The 25,291-nt window shown below is 36.7% G+C and overlaps 1 protein-coding gene across 1 annotated transcript in view; it reads right to left on the bottom strand.

Moving 5' to 3' along the window:
* CFAP69 (cilia and flagella associated protein 69) overlaps positions 1–25,291 on the bottom strand; it is a 30,207-nt gene that overhangs the window by 4,342 nt on the left and 574 nt on the right. The window contains exons 2-22 of the mRNA XM_086740283.1: positions 24,428–24,874; positions 24,123–24,185; positions 22,724–22,789; positions 21,549–21,658; positions 19,489–19,565; positions 17,959–18,057; positions 16,046–16,195; positions 15,744–15,921; positions 14,609–14,732; positions 12,005–12,053; positions 11,799–11,920; positions 11,103–11,319; positions 10,089–10,253; positions 8,641–8,759; positions 8,064–8,182; positions 6,909–6,990; positions 5,716–5,908; positions 4,966–5,103; positions 2,601–2,677; positions 1,299–1,493; positions 207–293 (exon numbers count right to left, since the gene is read on the bottom strand). Coding sequence (XP_086596409.1) covers positions 207–293; positions 1,299–1,493; positions 2,601–2,677; positions 4,966–5,103; positions 5,716–5,908; positions 6,909–6,990; positions 8,064–8,182; positions 8,641–8,759; positions 10,089–10,253; positions 11,103–11,319; positions 11,799–11,920; positions 12,005–12,053; positions 14,609–14,732; positions 15,744–15,921; positions 16,046–16,195; positions 17,959–18,057; positions 19,489–19,565; positions 21,549–21,658; positions 22,724–22,789; positions 24,123–24,185; positions 24,428–24,874 — 2,877 coding nt within the window. The remainder of the gene's footprint in view (positions 1–206; positions 294–1,298; positions 1,494–2,600; positions 2,678–4,965; positions 5,104–5,715; positions 5,909–6,908; positions 6,991–8,063; positions 8,183–8,640; positions 8,760–10,088; positions 10,254–11,102; positions 11,320–11,798; positions 11,921–12,004; positions 12,054–14,608; positions 14,733–15,743; positions 15,922–16,045; positions 16,196–17,958; positions 18,058–19,488; positions 19,566–21,548; positions 21,659–22,723; positions 22,790–24,122; positions 24,186–24,427; positions 24,875–25,291) is intronic.

The following is a 25,291-nucleotide window of genomic DNA, read 5'->3' as shown; positions in this document are numbered from 1 at the left end:
CAACTTAGTCTGATCGCCTATCCAGGACTCTAATATTTTTAATGTTCTTTTGGAAAAGCACAAACATTGCTAAAAGAAACTCCTCTCATCATAAAATATTTCCCATCTTGAAAGATGTTTGCTGTACTAAAAATAGAGGACAAAGTATTAGAAAAAATAAAGTAAGAACAATCAGACTTCAGTGCTCCGTCATTCAGATTTCTTACCTTCAATGCCTCATAGTTTGATGTCCGAGTCAAGAAATTTTTCCAGGATTTATTTACCACTTGTCTCTGCTTAGGTATAGCTTGAATCTGTAATATAAATGAGATTTGCAACACAATCCTTACAAGCTTTTATGAATTCTTTGCTTGTGCTGTTGAATAGTATGTTCACCTATACTCCTTTGGCTACCTTAGCTCATCCTTCTCACCTTAGACTGGATGATAATGTTGTACTAACGTACTTGTCCTTTAAAAGTTTCACTTATGCACTGCCTTAAAAAAAAAAAGGCTTACCTTCTCTGTGCAAACTAATTTTCTCCTCTTCCAACATAGATGTTGTTCCAACAAAGATGCTGGAAGAGCTTTAGCTCTTTCAGGAATACTTTCTGTATATTCTCACTCTCAAATGCTGAATAACAGAGATGGAATCGGTTCTGGTGACAAAAGTCACCAGATTGTCAGGCATCATAATGCATGACAATCCCTCAAAAACAATAGCATGAGATTTTAGATATTTGGACCAATTGATCTCACTTCTCAGAAAGCAGAAGAGGATGAGACAGTAGATGAGCAAAAATGCCGAATACTTGCCTTATAGCCAGACTTGGAAGATGTCTATACCTGCTCACTCCAAGCATGCTGGGAAGCACAAAGCCCTACTTTCTGAAGTAATGAGGTGCTGTGAATACTCAGCCAAGGGGGTTTATAACAAAGGCTTATGTTTCATTTTAAGAAGCAGATGTAGTTGTAATAGGCACTTTAAATTGTTATCTGCTACGGATGAACACAGGTGCAACTCTATAGAAACATACTAATAATTTCTCATTACACCATTGCTGATGCATTACAGATGATACTGCTTCATTATTTCATGTTACTCTCGAAATATTGACAAAAAAAATACAAATTGGGAGAACTGAAGTTAACCTAATTTAATTTAAAGTTAAAATTTTACTGCTGAAACAGATTAAAATATCTTCAAGCAGTGTATACATATAGGATTCTCAACATTACATAATAAGAAAAACTTCATATAAGTAAGCTGACAAAAAAAGCTTACATGGGCTTTACTAGTTTAAATACTCCTTGTCTTACTTTTGCGTATGTTTTTTCCTCTTCTTGGATTTCTTGGTGGTGTTGACTTTCAAGCACTTCAGTCTGCAGAGCAGCAACCATTCTTCCAGTATTTTCTGATGCCTCTGAAATAAACCTCAAGGCTTCCTCATCTGACGCAACAGGCCTGAATTCTTCTTTTACTTCTGCACACAGTTCACTCCAAACTTCTCCAACCTGTGTGTGAAACACACATCACACTATTTTATATTTAACTCTTTTTTTTTTCAGTTCCAATTATTAAAAATATAATAAAGCAACAATCTCTTTTCTTATTGTTGCTTCACTTCCCAGAATTTTAATGCAAGGTTAGACTTCAGTAATGCTGTGCCAAATTCATACATGATAATCCCCCCATAGCCTTTTCAAGCCATAGCTTGATTCTACAGAGGACTAACAGGAACGCTGGTAACTACAGAAACCCAGAAGAAATACAGATAGCTACAAGATACCAAATTGCAAGAGTGATGTGTTGTGTCCCACTGACTGCTTCTTAAAATCTCAAATTGCACACATTATCAGAGCAAACTGCAATATGAGACATAAACAGAATCTGGAATTATCAACTAAGATCGAGTCTTGCTCGTTGCTGAACACTTCAAGCTCTCACAGACTTTGTTCCTAAGCAGAAAACTGGCATAAACTGAAGCATCTTTTGAGAAGGATGGCTCCCACAAAGCTTGTTATCCTGTTCTTGTTTTCTGTAGGCACATCATTCTTAATTTTTGGCAGTATGGATGGATACTTCTCACGGGGAAGCACAGAAAATGGGAAAGCACAGAAAAGCACAGAAAAGCACAGAAAAGCACAGAAAAACCTTTATCAGAATGTGTATTTAACGTCATTTTTAATAGCGACCCCACCCCGCCACCCCCCGCCCCTGCCGAAAACTGACCTTACTGCACAAAGAGGCAGTCCTACTCTCCAGCCCTTTCTCTGATTTCTTACTCCTATCCTGGCACATTCCTGTTTCTTGAGATGGCAAGCAGTTAAAACTATTTTTTTTCTGAGTTACTTTTAACTAGCATTTTTCTAGTGCTATTTTCTATGCAGTCACAAACATCTGTAGCAGTACAAAGGAAGAGCCTGGGGAGTGCTGCAATGATGGAGGTAGGATTGTTTCCTTTGATGGTAAACACTGGCTTACACTCTCTGGGAAAATATAGGTGACTTGTGACATAGGGGACAGCTTTTGAAGGGTTATTTGTTTGTTGTATCCTGAGATGTACTTGCTATTTTTGCAAACACAGATACAGTAGTAGTATTTTCTTCCACAATACTCACTTTAAAGTCAATGTAATGCTGTATGATAGCAAGTGTGACACAATCCTGAGCAGATAAACCAGGTAAATTTTCAAAACCTAAAAGAACATTACTCATGTCAGTATTAACAGCATGATTAATCGATCTGAAAATATAACATCTAAAAAAAGACATAATCTTATTTTTCATATAATCACATGCAAAAATCTTCATCACACATGCACCAGTCAGTCACTCTTCTAATCCTGAGCAGGCTTTTGGTGATAAAAACCCTATTTTCTCCTTAATGAATTCACTGTATACTCTTTACTTATGAGTGTCTCCAGTGACCTTCCAATCACTAGGAAAGCCAGGATAGTACTGAATTTGCTACGCTTCTGTTAAAGCAGACAAACAGTTGAGTCCACAGGTCACAGTTTCTAGAGAAGCAATGCAGCACAGAGTTTGCTTTAGCAGTGAAGGAGCCAACAGGACATCATATTACAGGGTCTCCAGTACTTTGTTTCAAAGCTGTGTAATGAGGGTCTCCTCCATCTCATAGACTTGAGCCTTGAGCATAATGCCTTGGGCATCATGACTCCATCTTCTAAAAAAACATGTTCACAATATGTGTGAAAGGATAAGGTAGAGAAGTATGGTTGCTGAGACTATGCCTCATTTTTTTTTGCACGCTGGATATCAATTATACTTGATTTTTTTAAAAAACCCAATCTCTATATTGTCTATCAAATCTCATTCTAGACGACATCATACCATCTCTGTGCTAACTGGGGATGTAGAATCTATCTACTACAGTATAATTACATCATGTTTTGAAGTTAAGAAATACCATAAATAAAGACCAATTAACACTGGTTTTCTAGATCACCATGTTACAGGCTGTCATAGAGCATGACTACAGTAACAGAAAGATGCTGAGAAAAGACTACAATAATATTTCAATTTTTAAATTACCCACTTTCATGTAATTTCAGTACTTCACAGGAGACATTACAATGTGTATAACTAACATAAGAAGTATGTGTGAGTACAGGAGAAATCTGGAACAAAATCTCATGCCTTTTTGCTTTAATGAAGAATTTAGCTGTAATCCAACATTTAACATAATTAACACTAATAAAAATTAGTAAGAACCTGGATTAAAACAGAGGAAGAACTAGCTATAGTTTATTAGAGAAACTAAGGATGTTTTCAAACCAGTTGGTTCTCTAGATTACCCAAGGATCTGGTGAAGCAATCTCAGAACAATTACTGATCATCTTTGAACCTGTGGAGGACGGATGTGAAAAAACCAAATATAATGCCTATTTTTAAAAGGGGAAAAGGACTAGCCAGAGAATATTGGTTCAGTTCAGCTCCTGAAAAAAAGACTGAAACAAATAATTAAACAAATAATGTTTATGCAGCTGAATAGTAACAGTGAAAACATTAATATCCAACATGAATTAGTAAAAACTAAGATCTAGCTTTTGTCTACAGCCAGATAAGAAATCTTATGGAAGAGTTTGTCATACATCTTGACTTCAGTTTAGGTTTTTAGACAACAGTGTAGTGAGTATTAATATTCAGTGTGCAAACAACCTGTAATTAGTAGGGACTGCAGCATTTTGAAGGAAAATATTAGAATGCAAATTAATCTTGCCAACCTAAAAAATTATCTAAAACCACAGAATTTAATTCAGAAAGGACAAATAAAAAATTCTAAATGTAGGGATAGTCACCTGTACAAATCCAGGACAGTAGGTGACTGTGCAAGATCCTAAGTCAAATGAGCAAACAGTATCATGCCACTATGAATATAGCAATTGTTATGTAATGTCAGTGTTTATTTACAAGATGAGTAGAGGAATGTAGCTCTGTTTGTCTGTGAGGCTTCTGCTGGATTACTGTATTCAGTGTTGGGACACTACAGACCAAGAAGAATGTGAACCAACTGAAAGACTCAATGGAAAAAAAAAAGCGAATAATTAGAGGGTATGCTAGAAAATTAGATCTGTCAGTAATATCGGCAGAAAGTAGTATTTCTTAATCTAGGGAAATAAAATCAAATGCAAAAGTGTTAGAATATGTGAAAGAGAAAAACAAAGGGGAAAATAAAAAGAAAATAGGGAAGAAAAATTACAGAAAATTTCAAGCAAATTTTAGGTTTAATTCTAGGAAAACTCTTCCTAATGGTAGGGGCAGCAAAGCACTGGGAAAGTCTTGAAATCCCCATCAACAGGGACTTTAAAGAACAGGATGAACAAGCATCTATTAATAACAGTGTCATTCATGAATCTCAAAATTTTATTCGACCATTTTTTTAATAGTGACTATATTGATTGCCAGTGAACAAGTTCAGTTTAATGGCAAATATGATACCGACAAGGCAATTCACTTGTCTTACCTAGCTTGCACAATAATGCATAAATTTTTGCCCGTATGTTTTCTGAAATTTCCATGATGGCAAAGCTGGGACAGTAGGTAGGCATGGGGATGACCTCTTGCTGTTTCTGGAAGCTGCTAGCAATAGGCCTCTTCATGTCTAATAATTCCAAAACACAAAACAAGAGCAGAAGAATGAAGAGGTAATATGTTCCCAAAGCTATTAAACTTAGAGGAAATGCTATCTTTATAATGAAGTATGAGGACCTTTAGCAGGCAGCTCCAGACATATCATTTACTGTGATGCCTCCTCCAAAAGAATACTGTTCCATTATACTTTGTGGGCACTATGTAAATAATTTTGATAGTTTGTCCAGGAAAGCAAATGTAATTTGGGACAGAAAATATTAATTAACATCAGTAAAGATTTGCGAGACCATAGCACTCTTCCTACTTCTTACAAGATAAAACAAAACACAATGCTGTTTGTGGAAGAAATTTAATAGATACACTGTCTAGCATTAGAAAAGCTGTTCAGGATACTACTCATGGTTCTGTTCATTACCTGGTTCATTCCCAGCTGATACAGAAAATGCCATCTATTGGTCAGACTAACAAAACAGATACAAGGTATTTTGGGTTTGGTAAGAATTATAGCATAAAGCTCTAAATATTGTAATTTACTTTTACCAGAATTCAGACCGGAAAGCAAATGCTGTCTTTGTTTATTTAGTCTAACTGTTCATGGTTTTACATGCATCATAAAACTTACCAACAATCCTTCCATATTGATCACTTTTGACTCCTAGCTCCAACTCCTCCTGTCTCCATAACTGTATTAAAAGGTTAGCTGCTGTTTGATCTTTCTCCCCTCGCCAGGTACTGATGTACATAATGGTTTTAGGGTTGTCACAAAATTCAACCAAGATTCCAAGAATTATATTGCACAGGTTCTTTTGCTTTAACTTGGTAAAAGAAAAAAAAATGTTTTAAACTGTTCAAAAGACAGTAATGTCTACCTTAAAAAACCCAGAAAAATCATGTAATATGTGATCAAGTAACTGTAAGCTTTTCATCACAACTAGCTGCATAAATCTGGTGTATAAACTTGGTGTGTAAACAAGTTTCTAGAATCTGGCCATGCAAAGTTCTATAAATCAGGGAATATGCAGGCAATGAGTGTAGGATCATGTAAGATGCACGTACCTGTGTGTGGAATTACATAATAGGTTTTGTATACATGCCTCCAGGCTCACATGCTGAGGAAGGTACTGCTACCGAGATTATTTTTGCAAAAAAACAGACTCCAAAGGCAGTGGTTGAACAGTACCGCAAAGGACTCATTCGATTTTGAGGCCAGAACTTTTAGCAGCAGCTGAGGGTAGGGAAGGGTCTGCGGCCTGGCACTGCAAGGGCATCAGAGGCTGGCTGGATGACCAGCGAGAATGAGGGAATGAAACAAGGAAGGTGCATCTTATTTTGTGAGAGGTGAAATGCCTGTGCCAGCTCTATGTCCAAGACCTAAAGAAGTAACTATACATATGAAATATATGTACAAAGTCACTTTAAACATCAACACTTTTAAAGGCTTGAAATGTATACTAACTCTACTCTTACAAACTTCAGTATGAACTAAGAACTGAAGTGCTTTTCTAAACAGAGATGTCATCCAAAGTAAGAGCATAGTTTGAGTTTTCTTTTAAGAAAAGAGTATATTTTTGGTAAATGTAAAGCTCCCTCTATCAAATACTTATTAAAAAAAAAAAGATGCCTGGAAAATCTGTCCAGTCATTTCTGAGCAGGTACTCTGGTGTTTGATTACCTTCCTATCTCAGGGAATCACATATACTGGTCTTTTTGTAAGGATTATAACAGTCTTAGGAGATACTGTGGAAAAAAAAAATGCTGTTTTCCTATTGTTTTACTACTCTTTCATTCTGTAACAAGGATAATAAAAATACCTACTGCCAACAAATCCAGAAGGAGAAAAATGCCCTGTTCTTCAAGAAAATAATCCTCTGCAATGTAACATCCAATGACACAGGACCTTAAACAGAAATAATTTCACTGTGTAGAAACATTTTTATGCTTTAGAGTATTCTATAAACATCTCATTTATTTTACTTAATTGAATAAATATATTTGGCATGCAATACACTTCATGCCTTCAAGGAGTAGAAAAATCATGTTTCACATCTCTTTTCATTTACACTGTATAACTAAATATACCCTACTTGACTGTTCCTTCTTCTCTTGCAGGTGGCACACCTTCCTTGTAGCAGCCCGAGAAATTTGGCAGGTTCACAATGAATTGGATTAGAATAGGGATCTGAACTAAAACAACTCAGTAAAAGGGACTGATTTATTGCAGGACTGCGTGAATATTTCTGCCAGCAGAATCAAGGGGTTGAGAGAAGCAAGACTGTTTATTTTGGCAGCAGTGTTTGCTTCTCCCAGCTTAAAATTATCATAAAACCAGCATTCATAGTGCCATTGCTTCCTTCTCTCATTTCCTCACTTATGGTCATTAGCACAGAAACTGAAGAGATCATCCTGCATCCCTGAACCCAGTGTTTTCTCCTAGACAAACATATAATTTGGATTTCTGTATATTTATCAACCTCTGCCTTAAAACAAATTAACTTTTGTTTATCCTCCTATGTATTGGTGTTCTCTGATGGGAATCTTTTAAAAAATTCTAGCCCAATACATAGCCAGTTTACAAGCACTTCTTATGCTTACACAATTTTTAGCTAATATTGGTCTATTCTTGCCTTCTGTTTACTTCTCTGAAGTTATTTATTGACTCTAACCATACACCTCTCTTAAAAGTTTCAGGTAACTTGCACTGAAATGTCAGGAGGTCACTCTGTGTGGGGAGTTAGACTGCTGTGTAGGGATTTAGGTTGTCATATTGAGCCCCTATTTAGAAGAGAATACATGCAAAATATTATGTTTATTTTGTATCATTTTTAATTAGTCAAATTGTATGAAGCATTTTTTACACATTTTAAATAGAAAAAAGGCCTATATGTGCAGAGAAAGGCCATAGTATTGCAGACTGAAAATACAAGACCTGCCAGTTTTAAGTTACTGCCACTAAAATACTTCTTTACTAACCACAAGCAGTCGAGTGCACTGAAAAGGAGATGATTATGGCCTAATCCACTAAATAACTTCTTTGGATCCATCTGAATGAATGGGATAAGTATATCCACTCCTTCATAGCTGAAGAGTTCCTGTTGAAACATTAATTAAAGCAACATGTTTCTTAAATAATATTTATTAAATAGCTATATATAAGAAACTACAAAGGAAACTGAAAAATTTAAATATTTATATTGTAATAAATTTGTCCCACTTGTTAGAACAGGATATACTCCTTATGATATACATAAGAAAAAGAGATTTTCAGTTTTTCCAACCTGCTAATCCCATTTGTTAACATACTTTCACATATTCATTTAAAAATCATGTAAATTAGCAATTAAATAGGTGAGACACTTGCTAGTGGATTTGTCAGTGATTTTGCATTTTAACTGTCACTGTCACAGAAATCAGTTATCAGCCCTGACTTTTTTGCGATGAACTACAATTGACATCTGCTTTTAAATGTAAAAAAAAAGCAGTATCATTTAAATGAAAATATACGATGTTTTGACGTTTTCTGCACAGTATGAGGTAGAGAGATACATACCTTTCTGTGGAAATCATTTTCACAGAGAGCAGACAAAAGAAATAATACATCAGCTTGGATTTCCAGTAGAATGGCATCTTCTTTCTCTTTAGACTTGTTTGCTGCGTACCTTAGGATGTCTATAAATGAATATATATTATACATGTGAAAGTCCTCTACACAAGTCAGAATTCTATTACAGCTGCTGATTTAAAAAAAAAAATCTAATCTACAACAAGAGATTTTTAAAGGAATATACTTATGCTATTCAACTTTATAATCTCCTGTGCTTTATAACACAGCACTCTGATGCTGTAGCTTCATGGACATTATTCTTGGTGACAGTGAGTGACAGTGGCTTGCACTGACTTTTTCCTTGTTCCAGGCCCTTGTTCCTGTCTCTGTGCTGGCCGTTGTATTGTGCCAGTGCAATGAATTCAGGGGACTGATCTGAATTAAGCAATTCTTTGAAAAAGGCAAAGAACTCGTATTGTACAGCCTCATAAATATTTGTACTGACAGTGAGAGTGTGAGAGAGATATAAAATACCACCACTGCTGAGAAAATCAGCCTTGGAACCACTATGTGAAAAAGCACATTCAGACACAGAACTCTCTCAAAGTAAGATTGATTCTCATGTGTAAGTTATAGTGTTCATTTTGCTTCCACTAAAATCTGTAAGTTTCAACAGAATTTTCATACAAAATCTTTCTAGGCTCTCTGTTAGAACATACTCTTTGAATTCCAAAGGATCTTACCTGTTTATTCCTTCCAGTATGATTCTTTCAGAGTTCTGGAAAATTTTTGTTACTCATAGAATCATTTAAGTTGGACTTTAGGATCATAAAGTCCAACTGTAAACCTAACACTCCCAAGTCCTACTAAATCATATCAGAAAATATCTTAAAACAGTGTCTAACAGAAATTAAAACCAAATGTAACAGTAGATATGTGTTACTGAACAAGAAAATACTTTAAATTGCAGGACCAATGGTTAAATAGTTTTATTCTGCTTTTATTCTTCATGTTATTCATATAAAAGTACAGTGTTATTAATTTTCTTCTGCTCTAAAGAAAGAGCAGTTGTGGAATGTGACAGCATAATAGACTTAAGTAGAACAAGACTCATGGCTGGAGTTCCTAGGGGCTACCACAATGAAAATAAGATGTAACAAGTACAGTATAATACAAGAAGGAGAGAAGGGGCAGCTTTCACTCTGAAATTATACACCTATATACACCAGCTTTTACAGCTGTCTGTTTTGCTTAATTCCTTCAGTTCTGTGTGTTAAAGTGTAACAAAATTCAAAATCAAATCAATTACATCTTGGATTAATTGTTTGAGGTGGTTTTTTTAGTTTTTCAACAAAGCAGTGACACACTAAAACCACAGCACATAAAAAAGCACAAACGTTCAGTGTCAACAGAAGTGTATTAATTTAAGTACAGCAATACAAATTGTGCTTTACCCAGTAGCTGGCTAACTGCTCCCTGGTCACACAAATTAAGGTTCACAGCATCATCATAAAGGGACACAACAGATCTCAGCACTCTCAGGCTATAGCGCATTTGTGCAAGTTTGTTGCCACGACCACCTGTTCCATGGAAACTGTTACCTTCACCAAAGAAAGGATCTGTAAAGCAATTAGAATGAATTTTTTTTTTTTTTTGCAGACTATGTTCAGAATAATAATGTGCTTAGGAAAAAAAAAAAGGGTTTTCAGTGTAAGCTAAAAACAAACAAACAAAATCCCTTAATGTTAGAAAGGCTTCTTGTTTCAAACTATCTAGTAATAAGCCCTTCTGGGTAGGGCTATACTTTTTATATTCATAAGAAAGGTATGATTTTGGTGGACATTTCAAATTATTACAAGCATTTTTTTAACCTTACTAGCTTAACAAGCAGTCTCCAAAATTCAAAATATCTTCTCTGACTTGACATGTAATATTAATTAGACATAAACGAAAAATTATTCCTAGGAAAACATACCTATTTTATGATGAAAACTATCCATCCCCAGAAAAACAGTCCATGAAATTGGTGCAGTTAGTTATCTTTTTCTTAGCCCATACTCTTAGCTGATGGCCACAAGCCAGCTTCAGTCTGGAAGCTGTCTTACTGTGTCCAGCTCTGAGTTTGAGTTAACGTGTCCTCACTTATGGCAGGAATTACTGGTTGGACTTGTTGCCACAATAAATGTATCTGACTAGCTTAAAACAAAGGCAGTAGAGCTGTGTGGCTGCCCACACAACTGAAAGAATATCAATATAGTGGTACACAGGGAATGGGGCATCAGCTTACCCTTCAGCAGGTAAAAAAATATTATGGTCATTTTTTAAGAAAGACTAGTTTCCTAAGTGACCTATTGAAAAGAATCAGCCTGACTTCATGAGTTTTACATTTTAAATTTCTCTCAAAAAATAAGTGCAGCTGAGTTGTGTATTGAGATTATTCTGTACGAAAGCCATGAGCATCTACTGACCTTGGCCTATACACCATTCTAGAAACACAAGGAGAAGAGTATTTGCTTGATAGGACAAGTATTTATCCAATAACAAGGGAGCCACTGAAGCTAAAATAGCAATTGCATGTAGCTGTAATTCTTCATAGTGGGCAGCAGACCAGTCACAAAATCCAGGTTTTTGATTTGGTTTTACATAATAAAGCAAAGCTGGCATCACATCATTTTCACTGAGAAGCTGCAGAGTCAAGACAAAGAGAAACAGACAGCTTACAGGTTTCACATGCAAATAAGAAAAATCCAAAGCAGTGAGTCAACTTTATCTGTCCTACACTACGAAACTTATTTTTTATTGAGAAAGTGTGTCATGAACGCTACAAGTACAGACAAACTCTGTGTATATTCTGTAGCATTCCCACAGATTGTGGTTTTTTAAACTTTATTATGTTCTTTACATGTATTTCAATAATGCTTGGCAGTCACTTGTCAGGTAATTTTCCCAGCATGGTCTAGGTTTGTAACTTTTCTAAAATAGAAATTGTATGCTGCTTTCAAACAGCAGGGCTTGGTCTGAAGCTGTATATGAATTCTTGATTCCGAGAACAGCTAATTTCAGTCTATTGGACTATGCTAGATGGAAAGCTAAATAATATTCCTGTGATTCTTTTGACTTTTTTTTTATTTGCTTACTCTATCTTCTGTTCTGTTGCAACTTACCTGTATAGCACATGGATCTTTAGATAAGACTCCTATTACATTAAACAGTAACTTCTTCAGCTCAAAGTCCTCATAAGAGCAGGTAAGTTTGAGACCTTTTACCAAGGGATTGGGAATTTTAACTATGAAGGAAATTGTAGATAAGTTACAAAAAAATCATAATTAAGAGTAAAAATAGTGTAATTATGCAGTATGAAATCTCTTACCTTCAGTAAACGTTGCAAGTACTACTAACAGCTTTGTAAATCCACTTTCCTAATAGGCATTCAAAAAACATACATGAATTAAATTAAATTGCAGTGAAATTAAGACTTATGATTTAATTTTAGTTTTGCTTTTTTTTTCTTCAGAACTCAGAGTTTAATGTATCCTGTGTTTATCCTATGGAAGAATAAACATAATTTTATCAAAGAAGAGATCAACCATTTGAACATTGTACAATACTAACTGACTACAGTCCTAAGGGTACAATTAGTTAAACCCATGTCTCATTCAGTACAAGTCTGAATTTGTATGGGAAAGTCCCAAACACATGTATTCACTACTACAATCTTCCACAAAAGAAAACCATATTCTCGGTACTGTTAGAGTTGTGTTCTTTAAAATGCATTTGTGTACGTCTAAGTTTATACATCAGAGTCATCAGTACATATAATTTTGTGCCTTCAGTTGTGTGTACAAATATACTTACATTCAACTTCAGTGCATTTACAAGTAAGCACATGAAAACTGCATGTACGAGCAAATACATATTAAAAATTCAGAAAAGAAAGTCTCATCATTCACAGCTTCCAGAGAGCTAACAGAAGGACAATTATGTCTATTATAACTGCAGATAGGACCAAGGCCAGAGGGTGTCATACTAGAGGCAAAAAAGCTTTGTTTCTGAGGTGATTAGAAGCCATGGTTACCAGTACATTGCTCTTCTCGAGCAACAAAATACATTAGCTTGGCCTCAGTAGTCCAGAAAAGCCACCACAGAGCTTTCCACCAGCTCACAACTGGAGCAGAGCTCTCAGAACACTATACAGACATTCCCACAGAATCAAGCCGTTCTACTGATTTTGCAGCAGCTTTTTAGATGCATCCCCAAAAAGCTGGGCTCAGATTTGTTCAGCCTAGTTCTGGTAGTTAGCATACACCCAAGTGATTTTAATAATCAGAAAAATATTGAAAAAGTAATTTAAAAAAATATTGAAGTACATAACTGTATTGTCTATTACCTTTTGTCTCTATGGTATCTATATTCTCTGTATAAAGCCATTGCAAAGTGGTTAAATAAAAAACAACATTACAACTTATTAATGTTTTCTCTTTGCTGATTAATGCAGTACTAAATTCTGATTGAAACTAATAAGCAGTTACCAAACAATTTTGTTCTAACACAGAGATAATCACTAACACAGAGATTAAAATCACTATAAGCTTTACTTTACATATATTTTCCAGTGTACTTGTGGCGAGAAAATTATTTTCTTTTTCAAAGGCTCAGATTCTTCTGCTGATTTCTGACTTATGTTAAATACAAGACTGAGTTTTCTGAAGTTGCTTGGATAATATATTAAGAAAAAAAGACAACATTCTGATGAAAATTTCTCTGGTATTATCTACAAGGCAGGATTCAATGGTAATGTTAACATTTTTGTCTATCTGATATTTATACCTTGTACCTTATTTGCACAAGTGAAGCCAAATCTCTAGGGAGGTTGAGAATACAGAATCTAAATTAAAGCATTTTCATTTTTTCCTTGCATTGAAATAATTTTTCTTTCTTGTAGCATAAGGAATTAAAATACTGTGTCCTGGCTATTTATCTTGTAGGAAAAAACTGCCCTGTTTCTACAGCCAGATAAACAATTTGAATGTTTTAGACATTGTATATGTTGCTGCAATAGTATAACAAACATTCCATAACAATTAGTGATAAAACGGAAAGCTTGAATGCATAATCTGCAATCTTCATTACAGACTATAAAATTTACTTAGCAATACAGCCAGTTGGGAAACTTCTACTCGAGTTGAGAAATGAATTCCCTGAAAGCAATCCATTCCTCACCAGCCAATAGATCTAAAGGAATTTGATTGCTTAATTATTCAGTATGTATGTCACAACTTCATTTAAAGTTCTAAATCTCAACTGTAAAACAAGAGAGTAAAAGAGTGTTAACATAAATAAAAAGTTAACTTCTCTGCAATTTCCTCATAAAAATTCTGGAATATTACAGAAGAATGAGTCAACTACTTTTTAGGCAAGTCATGATAGTGCATTCTGGACTACATTTATGTGACCTAGTCTTAAAAATAATTGATGTGCCTGTTATTAACTGGATCTAAGTAATTATTTTCTCAGCATCTTGTTTAGAGCTTTTGAGCTGATTTTTGGAGGATCCTTCTTGTTCCTGGCTATGAGGCACAGATAATTCAGTTGAATTTGAGCCATCTGAATACAGCCTGTACTCCTACGTTTTCAAACAACAAATGAGAGCGAGTGCAAAACTCATGGTAACGGAATGGCACATCTGAGAATCTGTACAAGAACATAAGAGTTACTATTAACTTTTGTGTAATTTTCTAAGTATTAAATAAGGTTGATGCTAATATTCCAAGCTAATGACCTACAGATTTGAAGTCGATTTGAGATAAAGGGAATTGCAGAAAGAAAAATAGTTTCTTGCTCAGCAAATCTAAGAAAGAGGAAAGCACTGGAGACAGAGTAGAACAAATATTAGAACCCTAACAGGGAAAAGTACTGACTGCATAATAGCACGGGAGAAATTATTAGTCTCTGGAATATAACTATAAATACTTACAATCATAGGTGCTGCAGGGTTTTCAGCTAGTAATGTGGCAATCGCCAAGAGGTCATTCCGTAGCTGACGATCATATTGCCGGGAGCCATGCATGAGAAGGTCTACAAATACTTCTTTCAAAGCACTTAAAAAGAAAGCAAAATGCATTTTACCTTTTCTTTTCATATTCTAATTTTTGACGGCTCTAGGTATACAAATCCTCATTCAGCATCATGCTTTTCAAAGCCTTAAACTGCAAGAGAAATAATTGAAACCTTTATTATGAAATGGATTCTTACGGGTACCACTAGACATCCGATTTAAGCATATACGCAAGGTGCGTGTATTACAAATTGTAACTGCTATAATTAATTAATAAAAAGGCATAATATTTACTCAAGCATGGAACTGGATGTTGTTGAATGATTATTGAGAAAAAAAGGTCTAATCCTAAATAGTTAAAACAGTGTAACTCACTAAGGGAGACCTTATTATTTACTCCAGCAGAGGATCTAGAACTAAGCCTCCTATATCATAGCATAGAATTTTGTACTGATTTTAGAACATAAGCATTTCAACAGTGCAGTAATACTGGCCTACCAAGCCTAATGTGAGCTTGAAAATGGTGCAATTACTTTTTCATCATATAAAGCAATAGATAGGGCTATACCTCCTGCACTATGCAGCACAGCACTTTGATCTCCCTCCCTGTAACAGAAAGAACTGGTGGTGGATCACTGTGTTCACGAAATAAAGAGAGGCTTGACAATGAAATATTTTTGAAGTTGACTGGATGTGCTTTGAGCTGGACTCTGGCCACTGACTTTGTAAGCTACCTGGCAGGCACTTCTTGTATCACACATCATTTCCTGGCATCTCACATGTCACAGTGCTATTTAACTTGCCGAAACAGAAACTGATGCCTGAGGAATCTAAATCATGGGCTGCTTGGCTATGTGGTCTGATCCAGTAGTGCTTCCATTTTGGAGAATCAGGTGTGTTAATACGGAAAACTTAATGAGGACTTAATGAGAAACCTCCATTCCCCTTTTGTGTTTTCTCTTGATTCATTTCAAACAAAATGCTACACAATAGCAATGCTTTGGATGTCTCCAGAATTACAATATTAATTCAGAAAATGCTTCCATGTACTTACTGTACACATTCCAAGCTACTGAGCTGATTAACAACTTCTTCTTTTGAGGTGCTTTCTAACAGGTTCCATAGGATTTCTGAGGAGCGGAACACCAGCTGTCCTGAGGGATCAGCACCATTTAGATACAAACAGAGTCTGCTGGCTGCTTGGGCCTTCATCATAAGTCTGCAGTTTACTTCTGAAATTATGAAAATCTGAATAATTAATTCCCTGTAGGTCAGTAATTGTTTTAGGCATGTTCAGAGAACAAATGATCTAAGATCAGACATAATGAGACAGTTGAAAGAACAGTTTGTACTAACCAGAGGTGGAGAGATGCTGGAGAGCTTTAAGCACCCATAGTTTCTCAGTAAGTTGATTTTCAACTAATGCCAGTGAAAAAACAAGAGTTTCTGCTAATCCTCCTAATTCAGCCATCTGAATTTTATAGTTTGCACTTGTTGGCTGGTAACCTGCACGTACGATAACTTTAATTATAATGCAGTAAATATTCATTATTTTGATTACTTCATAAATTATTCATCCTTTCTCAAGAAACTATCATATTTCCTTAGTCCTAAATCAATTGAAAAAAAATTCTAATAAACCACAAGAGCTGCTTTTCTTATATCTGAGTATTAATAATGCCTAAAGCATATCCAACAGACTTACTCCGAAGAAGACTAAAGTGGTATATAAACAAATTAATTGCTTCCTAGAATTCACAGAATGAAAGAACAAGCAGGGTTATAGAGGGGTGAAAAACCTTCTTCAGGTCATGCAGTAACTTGTTGGTGCAGGACCTAGTTCTCTTCTGTAGCCTATTAACTACCAAATTAACACCTTTTATTATCATATTAAAATATATGAATACAACCTTTGATTTATAAGCTTACTTTCTAAAGTGTCCCTGTTTTTACTTTTGTCCTTGCATATGCAAATCTGTATTTCATTACTGAATTACGGAGGAAGAGGAAGCACAAAGAAAATAAATTTATATTTATATATGTTAACTCATTAAAGTAAAGATTATCTTGAATAGCTTTAAAATATATATATATCAAAATACATGAAATGCAGGATTGAGAAATGCAGATAATGCACATGGTGAACCAAGTTTTAACTAAGCATAAACTCTGATAGGCTCTAAATTGGGATTACTTTATAGTAAGAGAACTCTGCAGGATCAAACTTTGGCAGGATATACATATAGGCTTATAGATGAAGAATTTGACTTTAAAATTTCAGAGTTCTGAATTCTTCACTTCTGAGATAACATATCTTACTTTCTAAATCTGGAGGAGAATAATAAAATCTCTCAGTATTTAACATTCACTTATCTCGATGGAACTATTTACAGATATACAACTAAATGCACACATAGCTGCTCTCAGGATTTGAGTCTTGTTTGTAAGGTAAAAACAGATTTATACGCTTTCCTACTTCAAGAATCTTGTGAGGGCTGATGTAGCAGCAGCTTCTTTAGGCCTCCTAAAATAAATAAAAACTAGCAAAAGGGTACAGGAACCAGTGCCACACTGTAGGAACAGAGCAAGGGAGCACACTGACATCCAGCACGCTCCCTCACATCTGCTCTGGATCCACACTGTGACAATGTTCATCTGTAGCCTGGCTGCCTATAAATCTAGTGTTGTGTCACAGCATGTGATCCTGTGTCCCTCTGGGAGCGGATCCATGACTGACAACAGCCTCTGGCACCATCATAAGGGGCAAAGGAATAAATAATAGTGGATTCTGATGACAGTTTGCATACCAATCCATAGTACCAGATGATCATGCTTGAGCTCATAGGCAGGCATCATCAGCCTCTTTCTGTAGAGACAAGTCACGTAATTTATTCAAAGCCTATGCTCAAAAGTTGAAAATTAAATTTCTCTTCTTATAATTCTGATCCTAACTACTCTTTCTTCCTCCATTATCCATGTTTCAGAGAACCTGTGGCCACTTCACATTTTCTAGATACTATTTAATCCTAATCCCATAAGTGTAATAATTAATTCCTTGTATATTGATGAACTAATTTCAGATTTTTAGTATGCATTTCTATAAAAATATGTTAATTGTACATTTTCCAATGCTATATATCTAATATATGAGATATAGTAACCATAGTTATGAGAAAAATTAATCCATAGCTAATTAAAACAGCAATTTCAAAGTAGCTGGGATCATAAACACTTCATTTCTTGTGACACTTGAAAATATTGTGCCTTACCTGAAAGTAGTTTTCTCGGTAGCTCTGTTTTATAAAAGCTAACAACACATTTACAGATTTGTATTCTAACTTGAGAGCTTGGTACTCTCATCAAATAACCTGACAGAAACAGAAAAAAAAAAGTGATTTACAAAGTTTATAATTTTTCTTAGAAAGGAATCTTAGCATTTCTATTTACAGTACTTAGTGTTTCCTTTGATCATATCCCCTACAAATCTGTCATTTCATGCAAAGTTTGATTATAAAATACAAGGGATAGGCACTTCCACACCGAACAGGACCAAGGGGTCTTGGAGCAATAGCATAAAGTTAATCAAAAAGTGACCTCCTCTGCTTTATGGCTACAGAGCCTTATAAGAGATTGGATGTTATTCCAGAAGTTGTGGAATTCAGAAGAAAGCTACTACACTAGGCCGTTGCCATCATTATCATGTCAGAGACTCTTCTTCTAGCAGACATGATATGACATAACGGGATCACAGAAAGAGATCCTCTTCCACAAGATAAAGAGAATTCCATTGAGAGCTACCAGTGCCTAACAATGGATAATATAAACAATCTTTTAGATTTTAGTGTCTTTTTGGACATGCTACTCTAAAGAGAATCTGGAACTATCTGAAACCAGGAGGTCATTCTGCTATCTACTTGGACCTGTGAAAATAAAGACTTCTAAAACTATTTTTTTTCTCACTCATTTCAAGGATAATCTTTTTTTTCATGTGTGAAAGGCTGGTTGTGCTACCTCTTTAGCATTTAAATCTTACTATTAAGTGAGCTGATTTATCACTCCTTCTTTATTCTGAATCCTTTTTGAACTACAATGCTTGCAGTATTTTCTTTGAAAATCACTAATGTGACATGTAAGGTTGTAAAAAGATATTTTGGTACTAAGTGGTCCAGTGACATTAAGACATGACTTTGACACCTTTTCTTCAATAGCTCTCTTAAAACAGATTCCTGAAAGATAGAAGCTTATGGCTCAGATGCAGCAGGAGGCTGAAGTTAGTTACTGCTACTCCTAGCAAGGCATGGCACTAAACTGACTTGCTGTATCACCTTTGTAGGTGATGATAGGTCTCAGGCTTTTCAGTATTGAAGGTTTGAGCTAGGAGTTAAAAGTTACTGTTTCTCACTTTTTTCTTCATTTCGGTTTCAAAAAAAGCAGGAGGGATACATGTTCCCCTTATCCCAGGCTTCAGTGTTTCTAGTAATACACCAGTTCCTCAGCGCAAAATGAAATGAAACAGGCTGTAGACGGGTTTAGTTCTTCAGCTGTACTGATAAAGTAATCTCACGTAGCTTCTGACATTGGCAAATAGGTAATTCTGCTAGTTACTTCTGCAGGTTAGCTGCAGAGCAAAATAAGAATGATTTCTAATACTAAAAAGTACAGAGGATTGAATGAATAATTGAAATAAATTACTTACATTTACTGAGGAGGTAACAAGCAATTAAAATTGTGCTAATAATACAGTTAATTTTATTCTGGCATAATAATAATTTTATTGTGGCATATCAGTTTACACTCACCCAGTTGTGCAATGGATTTTGAAACTGCCACAGAATAGCTTGCTTCATCAGATAATTTCTTTTTTTGAAATGGTAATCTGCAAAATGAAATTAAAAAATACTTCAACTATGCTTAAAACACTGCAGAAGAACGTTTTAATCATGTCACCAGAAAAGCTCAATAGCTTTTCTCTTCTTCCTTGACTTATCTTTTGCAAATAAGGATACCTTTCCCAGGACAAACACATTCTTTGCAAAGCTAATCCTACACTGAAAGTCCCAGTTCCATAATCAGCAATTAAATTTTGACAATGTACATATTCATAGATAACATTTTCATAATTAATATTTGGTGCAATAAGAAATACTGAATAAACAAATATAATTCAAATTTGGAAGATTAAATCCTGGAACCTTGGCACTATCAGGCAATTGCAGAGCTAGACTATGCATAGGCATGTGCACATGTGGAAAAAAAAGGATCATATCCCTGGGCAAGACCTCTCAAAATGAATAAAAATAAAACCAATAAACTGACTCCAAATAGCCCAATGACAAATTTATTTTTTAAAAACAGGATATTAAGAAATATTCAATAATATTTGCAAAATACTCAGCTATGACATAAACATGTAAGTGTTAAAAATTCTCTAGCAGTAAACATTACAATACTATGCTAAGGTCTCTGCAGCTCATAGTATAGAAGCAGCTTTCTGGGAGGTTTACCTCAGTAAACACAGCCAGAGGAAAAAAAAAGGAGAGAGCAAATAATGGAATAAATGGCCGGGGCGGGGGAGGGGGGGGATGGGGGCCATTGGGAAAAAAGTGGGAAGAAGACAGGTAAACAGAAGCAATTAAGAAAAAGTGGAAAATTTTACTACAAAAGTTCTAGTATCTGAAAGGAAATTTTAAATAACAGCTCCTCCCTCTAGTTATAGTCTTCTCCTTGTCATATGAAGTAGTGGTGAATTGTGGGGGAACTTTCATACTACAGAAATTAAAGCAAAACTCAAGGGTGCAATCTTCTAGAATATATATATTGAAGAAAGCACAATTATTGCTGAACTGCTGAAACAGATGGAAAGTCTTACTCACAACCACATTTTATCACCTTTCTATGCTCATTCTCAGTTTTATCATGCTTCTGCCAAACACCGAAGAAAATGAAACTTTGTCATGTGCTTTCTCATTCTCCACTGTGTGGCAGCAAGGGAAAGCAGTACAACTGATAGTGCTCAGGGAACCAAGAGATTCAGATGAGAAGTTCTATGTTTATTAAACCTAACAGCTGAGAGGAAGCTATGTAAAAACCTACTTGAATATGTGAAATACTCTGCAACTCGTTTTCTGTCTGGCATAATTTTTCTCTTCCTTATTCTCTCCAATTATAACTAAACACAGGAGTCACTGTAGTTACAAGCATTCTGTAAGTAACTTAAATTATTGAGGACAAGGAAACTACTGACAAGTGTAAATAACACCTAAATTCTATCCTATAAATAATTTAAGTACAATATGACAGTGAAGATGCCCAGAAGTTCATACAATATATTTTAAAAGTAATTATGATTCCCAAATCTTCCAATTGTTGTGGTTCTTTCTCTTCTGCAACATGGCTTGTCATTTTGTCAAGCTTACCTTCAGGTATTAAAGTGTCTTTGTATCACCTCTGGTTTTTAAACTGACTTAGAGGTTTTGTTTGAAACAGTAAAATGTACCTCAGCAGGACTTAGCTGCTGAATCTTTTGAGGCCAGCAGCTCCAGAACAACTTACTGTAAGCAATAAGACACCTTGGGGAATCTTGCTTCCGGGCAAGCTGGGGCCAATTACAATACAGTTTTGAATGACGTAATAGGTATCTCCACAGATGCTGAAATGCTAAAATGGGTCCCTTCTTCATGCCAAGAGAAATTAGACTCAAGGGAAACACAGTTCATTAAAAGGAAGGGTGATATAACAGACGCCTTGCAGATATAGATGTCTTCTAGATAGAAGCTGTATGGATATGTCAGCTGCCTTAGAAAATGCATGTGCTTAAATGCAGTGCTTAAATCTCTAAAAGAAAGGTTGAAGTACTTACCCACATAATTTAATAAGTTCACATAAAGGCTCAATGAAAGTTTCTTGTTCATTCACTTTTTCTGCACACAGGTTAAGAATTTCAATTATTTGTGCTAAATCCTTAAGGGGCTTTTAATTGAAAGTTAAGGAAATCAGATTGTAGTGCTATGAATCAGAAGAAAAAGTTAAAAATTGTATTAATTGTACTTCAAAGACATAACCAAGAAAAAATAAGGCAAATGCTTTTGAAGTTAGATGTCTAAAATGAAGGATATGAGTCAATACTTCGCCTTTTTGAAGCAGCCTTACTTTTACAGAAGTACAACTCTTGCAAATCTGATTTAGCTTTCTTATCAGCTGAACTCACTGGAAGTTCAGCACTGAATATCTAAAAATATAGGATGAAAAGGTTTTACACCACAGTGTCAGGTTTACCTATCTAAATTCTGAGACAGCCCTGAGATACTTAAATTATATCCTCCTCTAGTCCCAAAAGACTAACTGAAGTTTGAAAATCTGGACCCACACACATACTGAGATTATCTAATTTAGGGTAGAGGCACAAGATCAAAACTGGACAGATCACTGAGACTGAGAAGCTACTACCAATCCACTGACTCATGGAAACTGTCTGTAAGTGCTTAGCCACAACTCAGTTGTGAAGTAATGTGATAGCTTAAATCGTTGTGGCAATTAGCGGAACTGCACAAAATTAATCCCATTTTTCCCTGGTACTATACTCTCCTGGTACTCCTGATTATTGGAAGCCTTTCGATTTGTACTGTAAATATGAAAAAAGTTGCAGATAAATTAGTCTGACTTTGTTTTTCTCTAAAATGTCTCCTCACTGGGAGTCACCGCTATTTTATCTGCTGCTTCTTAAGTAGTGACAATTATTATGCTTGTCTATTCTGAGTTGAAAGTATATTAATTTTGTTTTGGACACTTTCAACCACTGTACAGGTGAGACCCCTCTACTGATTTTTGTAGCAAATGAATCTAGCATCCAAGAATCTTGCTAACCTACCAACCTTGGCTATGCGTGCGCAAAGGCCAATGATGAGAATGTGTGTGGACCATCACTGCTCTCCGTGTGGAAGCACAGCACATCATAAAATTCTTTGCTGAAAAGTCAGAGTATTATCATACATAAAACACCATGACTTTAGAATTCTACAGTAGTAAAAAGGATACAAGCCCATTTTCAAAACATTTTACTACCTTCTTGAGAGTTTTCAGCTGTTCTTTTTCCAAATCTTTCTTAAGTAAAAGAATGAAAAACAGGTTTTAATTGCAGTTTGCCTTAGAACATTACATGATTATGTTTATCTCCTTTTAAGTTTAAATGAAACTGGAAACTAGATTAAAAAATCACAAGACACAATGAAATTCTGAAAGCACTTTGCAAGAGGATTAGCTCCTTGATCAAGCCTCATTTCTAAGTATGGAATCTGCACTCTTGTAACTGAAGAGGCTTTAAAAAACTCAATCTTTTGTTCAAATGTGTGGTCTTGCTCTTTTAAATTCTTTGGGATTCTGTGAAAGACAACTAAGAAAACCAAACCTATGTCACACATGACATAAATGTATAAAAATGTAGATCTAAGCAGCCATTAGGAAACAGTCTGCAAAATCAAAGTTGAAAACAACTGAAGCGAGGCTATGTCAGGGTGTGTCCGCATTCATTCCAGCTCTCCTGAGCACCTCTACGCTGGGCAAGAGCACTGCAACTTCAGGCAGGCCAGAAAGTTGTTTCAGGAATCTACAAGCCCAGAATCCTAAGGGCATTTTGTCATATTTCTTATACTGTCTAGAGAAGCAGTACACAAGAACATCCATCACATTTTTCTTTAGTTAGTTTTTTCTACCAGCTCTGTATCAGAAGGTGGGGGGAGGGAAAGACACTAATATCTGTGGGGCATTAACTTAAAATGTGGTATGTTTAATCAAGTTCTTGTTTTAAGAATAAAAATTATTAGCTTTTTTAGATCGAAAGTAACTGATGTCTGAGTGAATTTAGTCTGCCTAATCTTCCTGTGAAGACCAAAACCAGTCTGTGGAAGTCCATGAGATGCTGCTCTCCTGTGTGCCTAGGTAGTCATATTTGTTCTTCAACACCGAACTTTGTATATTTCTCCTTCCTTTAAAATCACCTCCCTGGAGAAATGTTAGCAGTTAACTTGGGCAGTTACATAAATTCCTGACATACTTTCAGTAACTCTGTATGCATTTCTGTTTCTCTGCAGTTTCTCAGTAGATTTCAGCACTCTAAAACTCCCAGATAAGCTAGAAATTTTGCATGTCTAGTTTTTAAATGCACATGCTTTTGTTCTTTTCTTTTTTTTTCCAAGTGCCTGTGTGAAGATGTACTGGGTTACATATACATATTTTTCCATAAAAAATCATCATTGATACCTTTCTCTATTCAATTACCGTCTTTAGAAGAAGTGTCAAAGTACTTCAGCTTTGTGCTCTGCAGCCCCAGCCACCAGTGCCATCTGGTTTATTCAGGGTGGGTACTAAAGTAATTGTATAAAACATTTTTCTAAGCCCCATTGTTACCTGTTTAACTGAAATAACTAGGTTTACTTACTGAGTCTGACTCTTCGAGTAGTTTGATGACGTGATTCATATCCACTGATCTTAACTGTGTATCCTGGAAAAGTCACACTTTTAACTCTTTCTTATTTAGACTGTGCTTTAAAAGTGCTTAAACGTTAAAATGTAAAAGTGCCGCGCTGAACCAACATGAATCTACCCACGGACGGGTAAATGTGTGGAGCACAAACCCGGGCTTGTCCTCAGCCCAACGTAGCGGCCAGGCCAGGCCAGGGCAGGCCAGGCCAGGGCAGCACCGCGGCGGCGCTGGGGGCGACTCCCGGCCGCGGGCGAGCTCACCTGGACGGCGCCGAGGTCCGCGCCGGTGTTCGAGGCGTTCCTGAGCCGCTCCCCGCCCCAGCGAGAGGGGCTGGGGGCCGGCGACAGCGCCGGGGAGCGGGCCGGGGAGCGAGAGGGCGCCCATGAGGCGGGGGGCTCGGCCGGGCCCAGGGAGGACATGGTGCCCGCCCGCCGCGCCAGCAGCGCGGCCCCGCGCCGTTGCCATGGCAGCGGGGCGGTGCCAGCTCCCGGCGCCGGGGCCCAGGCCCGCAGCGGCCCCGCATGTGTCTCTCCGCCCGCCGAGCTGGGCCGGCTCCGCCTGCCGGCTCCACCCCGCGGGCGGCGGGGATCCTGCCGGGCGGCGGGGACCGCCGGGGTTTCGGGAGCCGGGCCTGCTGCTCGCCCAGTGTCACCCGCGGCCTGCAGGCCCCAGTCCTGCCCCTCCTGCCTCACTCCGGTGCCACATCCCTACACCCCTGCCGCCACACCCATGTTTCATACTCTCCTCCACCCCACCAGTAATGCCATTTCGTGGCCTGTTATAAAACGCTATAATTTCCCTGTGCAGTGCAGAGGATGGGCTTTTTCCACTTGCTGGAAAGCTGGAAGAGAGAGGCTGGTCGATCCGTAACTTCCCATCTTGAAATGCCACCACGACAAAGGCTAGCACAGACCGGACAGCCCCGTCTGGGGTAGCCTGGCTGTGGGGAAGAGGGGGACTCTTTTCGCTGCGTACATCGATACAAAATGTATGACAAGTACCTGGAAAGTAATAAAGGCAGGGACAGAAGATAAGGGGATTTGGATATTTTCTACTTGCTGTTGTCATCCCTAGGATTGCTGCAGCATCTCTCAGCTGCCATCACAGCTGCTCCTATGGGGATC

Source organism: Chlamydotis macqueenii, chromosome 2, assembly GCF_036417535.1.
Source record: "Chlamydotis macqueenii isolate bChlMac1 chromosome 2, bChlMac1.mat, whole genome shotgun sequence".
Taxonomy (NCBI): Eukaryota; Metazoa; Chordata; class Aves; order Otidiformes; family Otididae; genus Chlamydotis; species Chlamydotis macqueenii.
The sequence above is the reverse complement of the archived record's forward strand: the minus strand, read 5'-3'. Positions and strand labels throughout refer to the sequence as shown.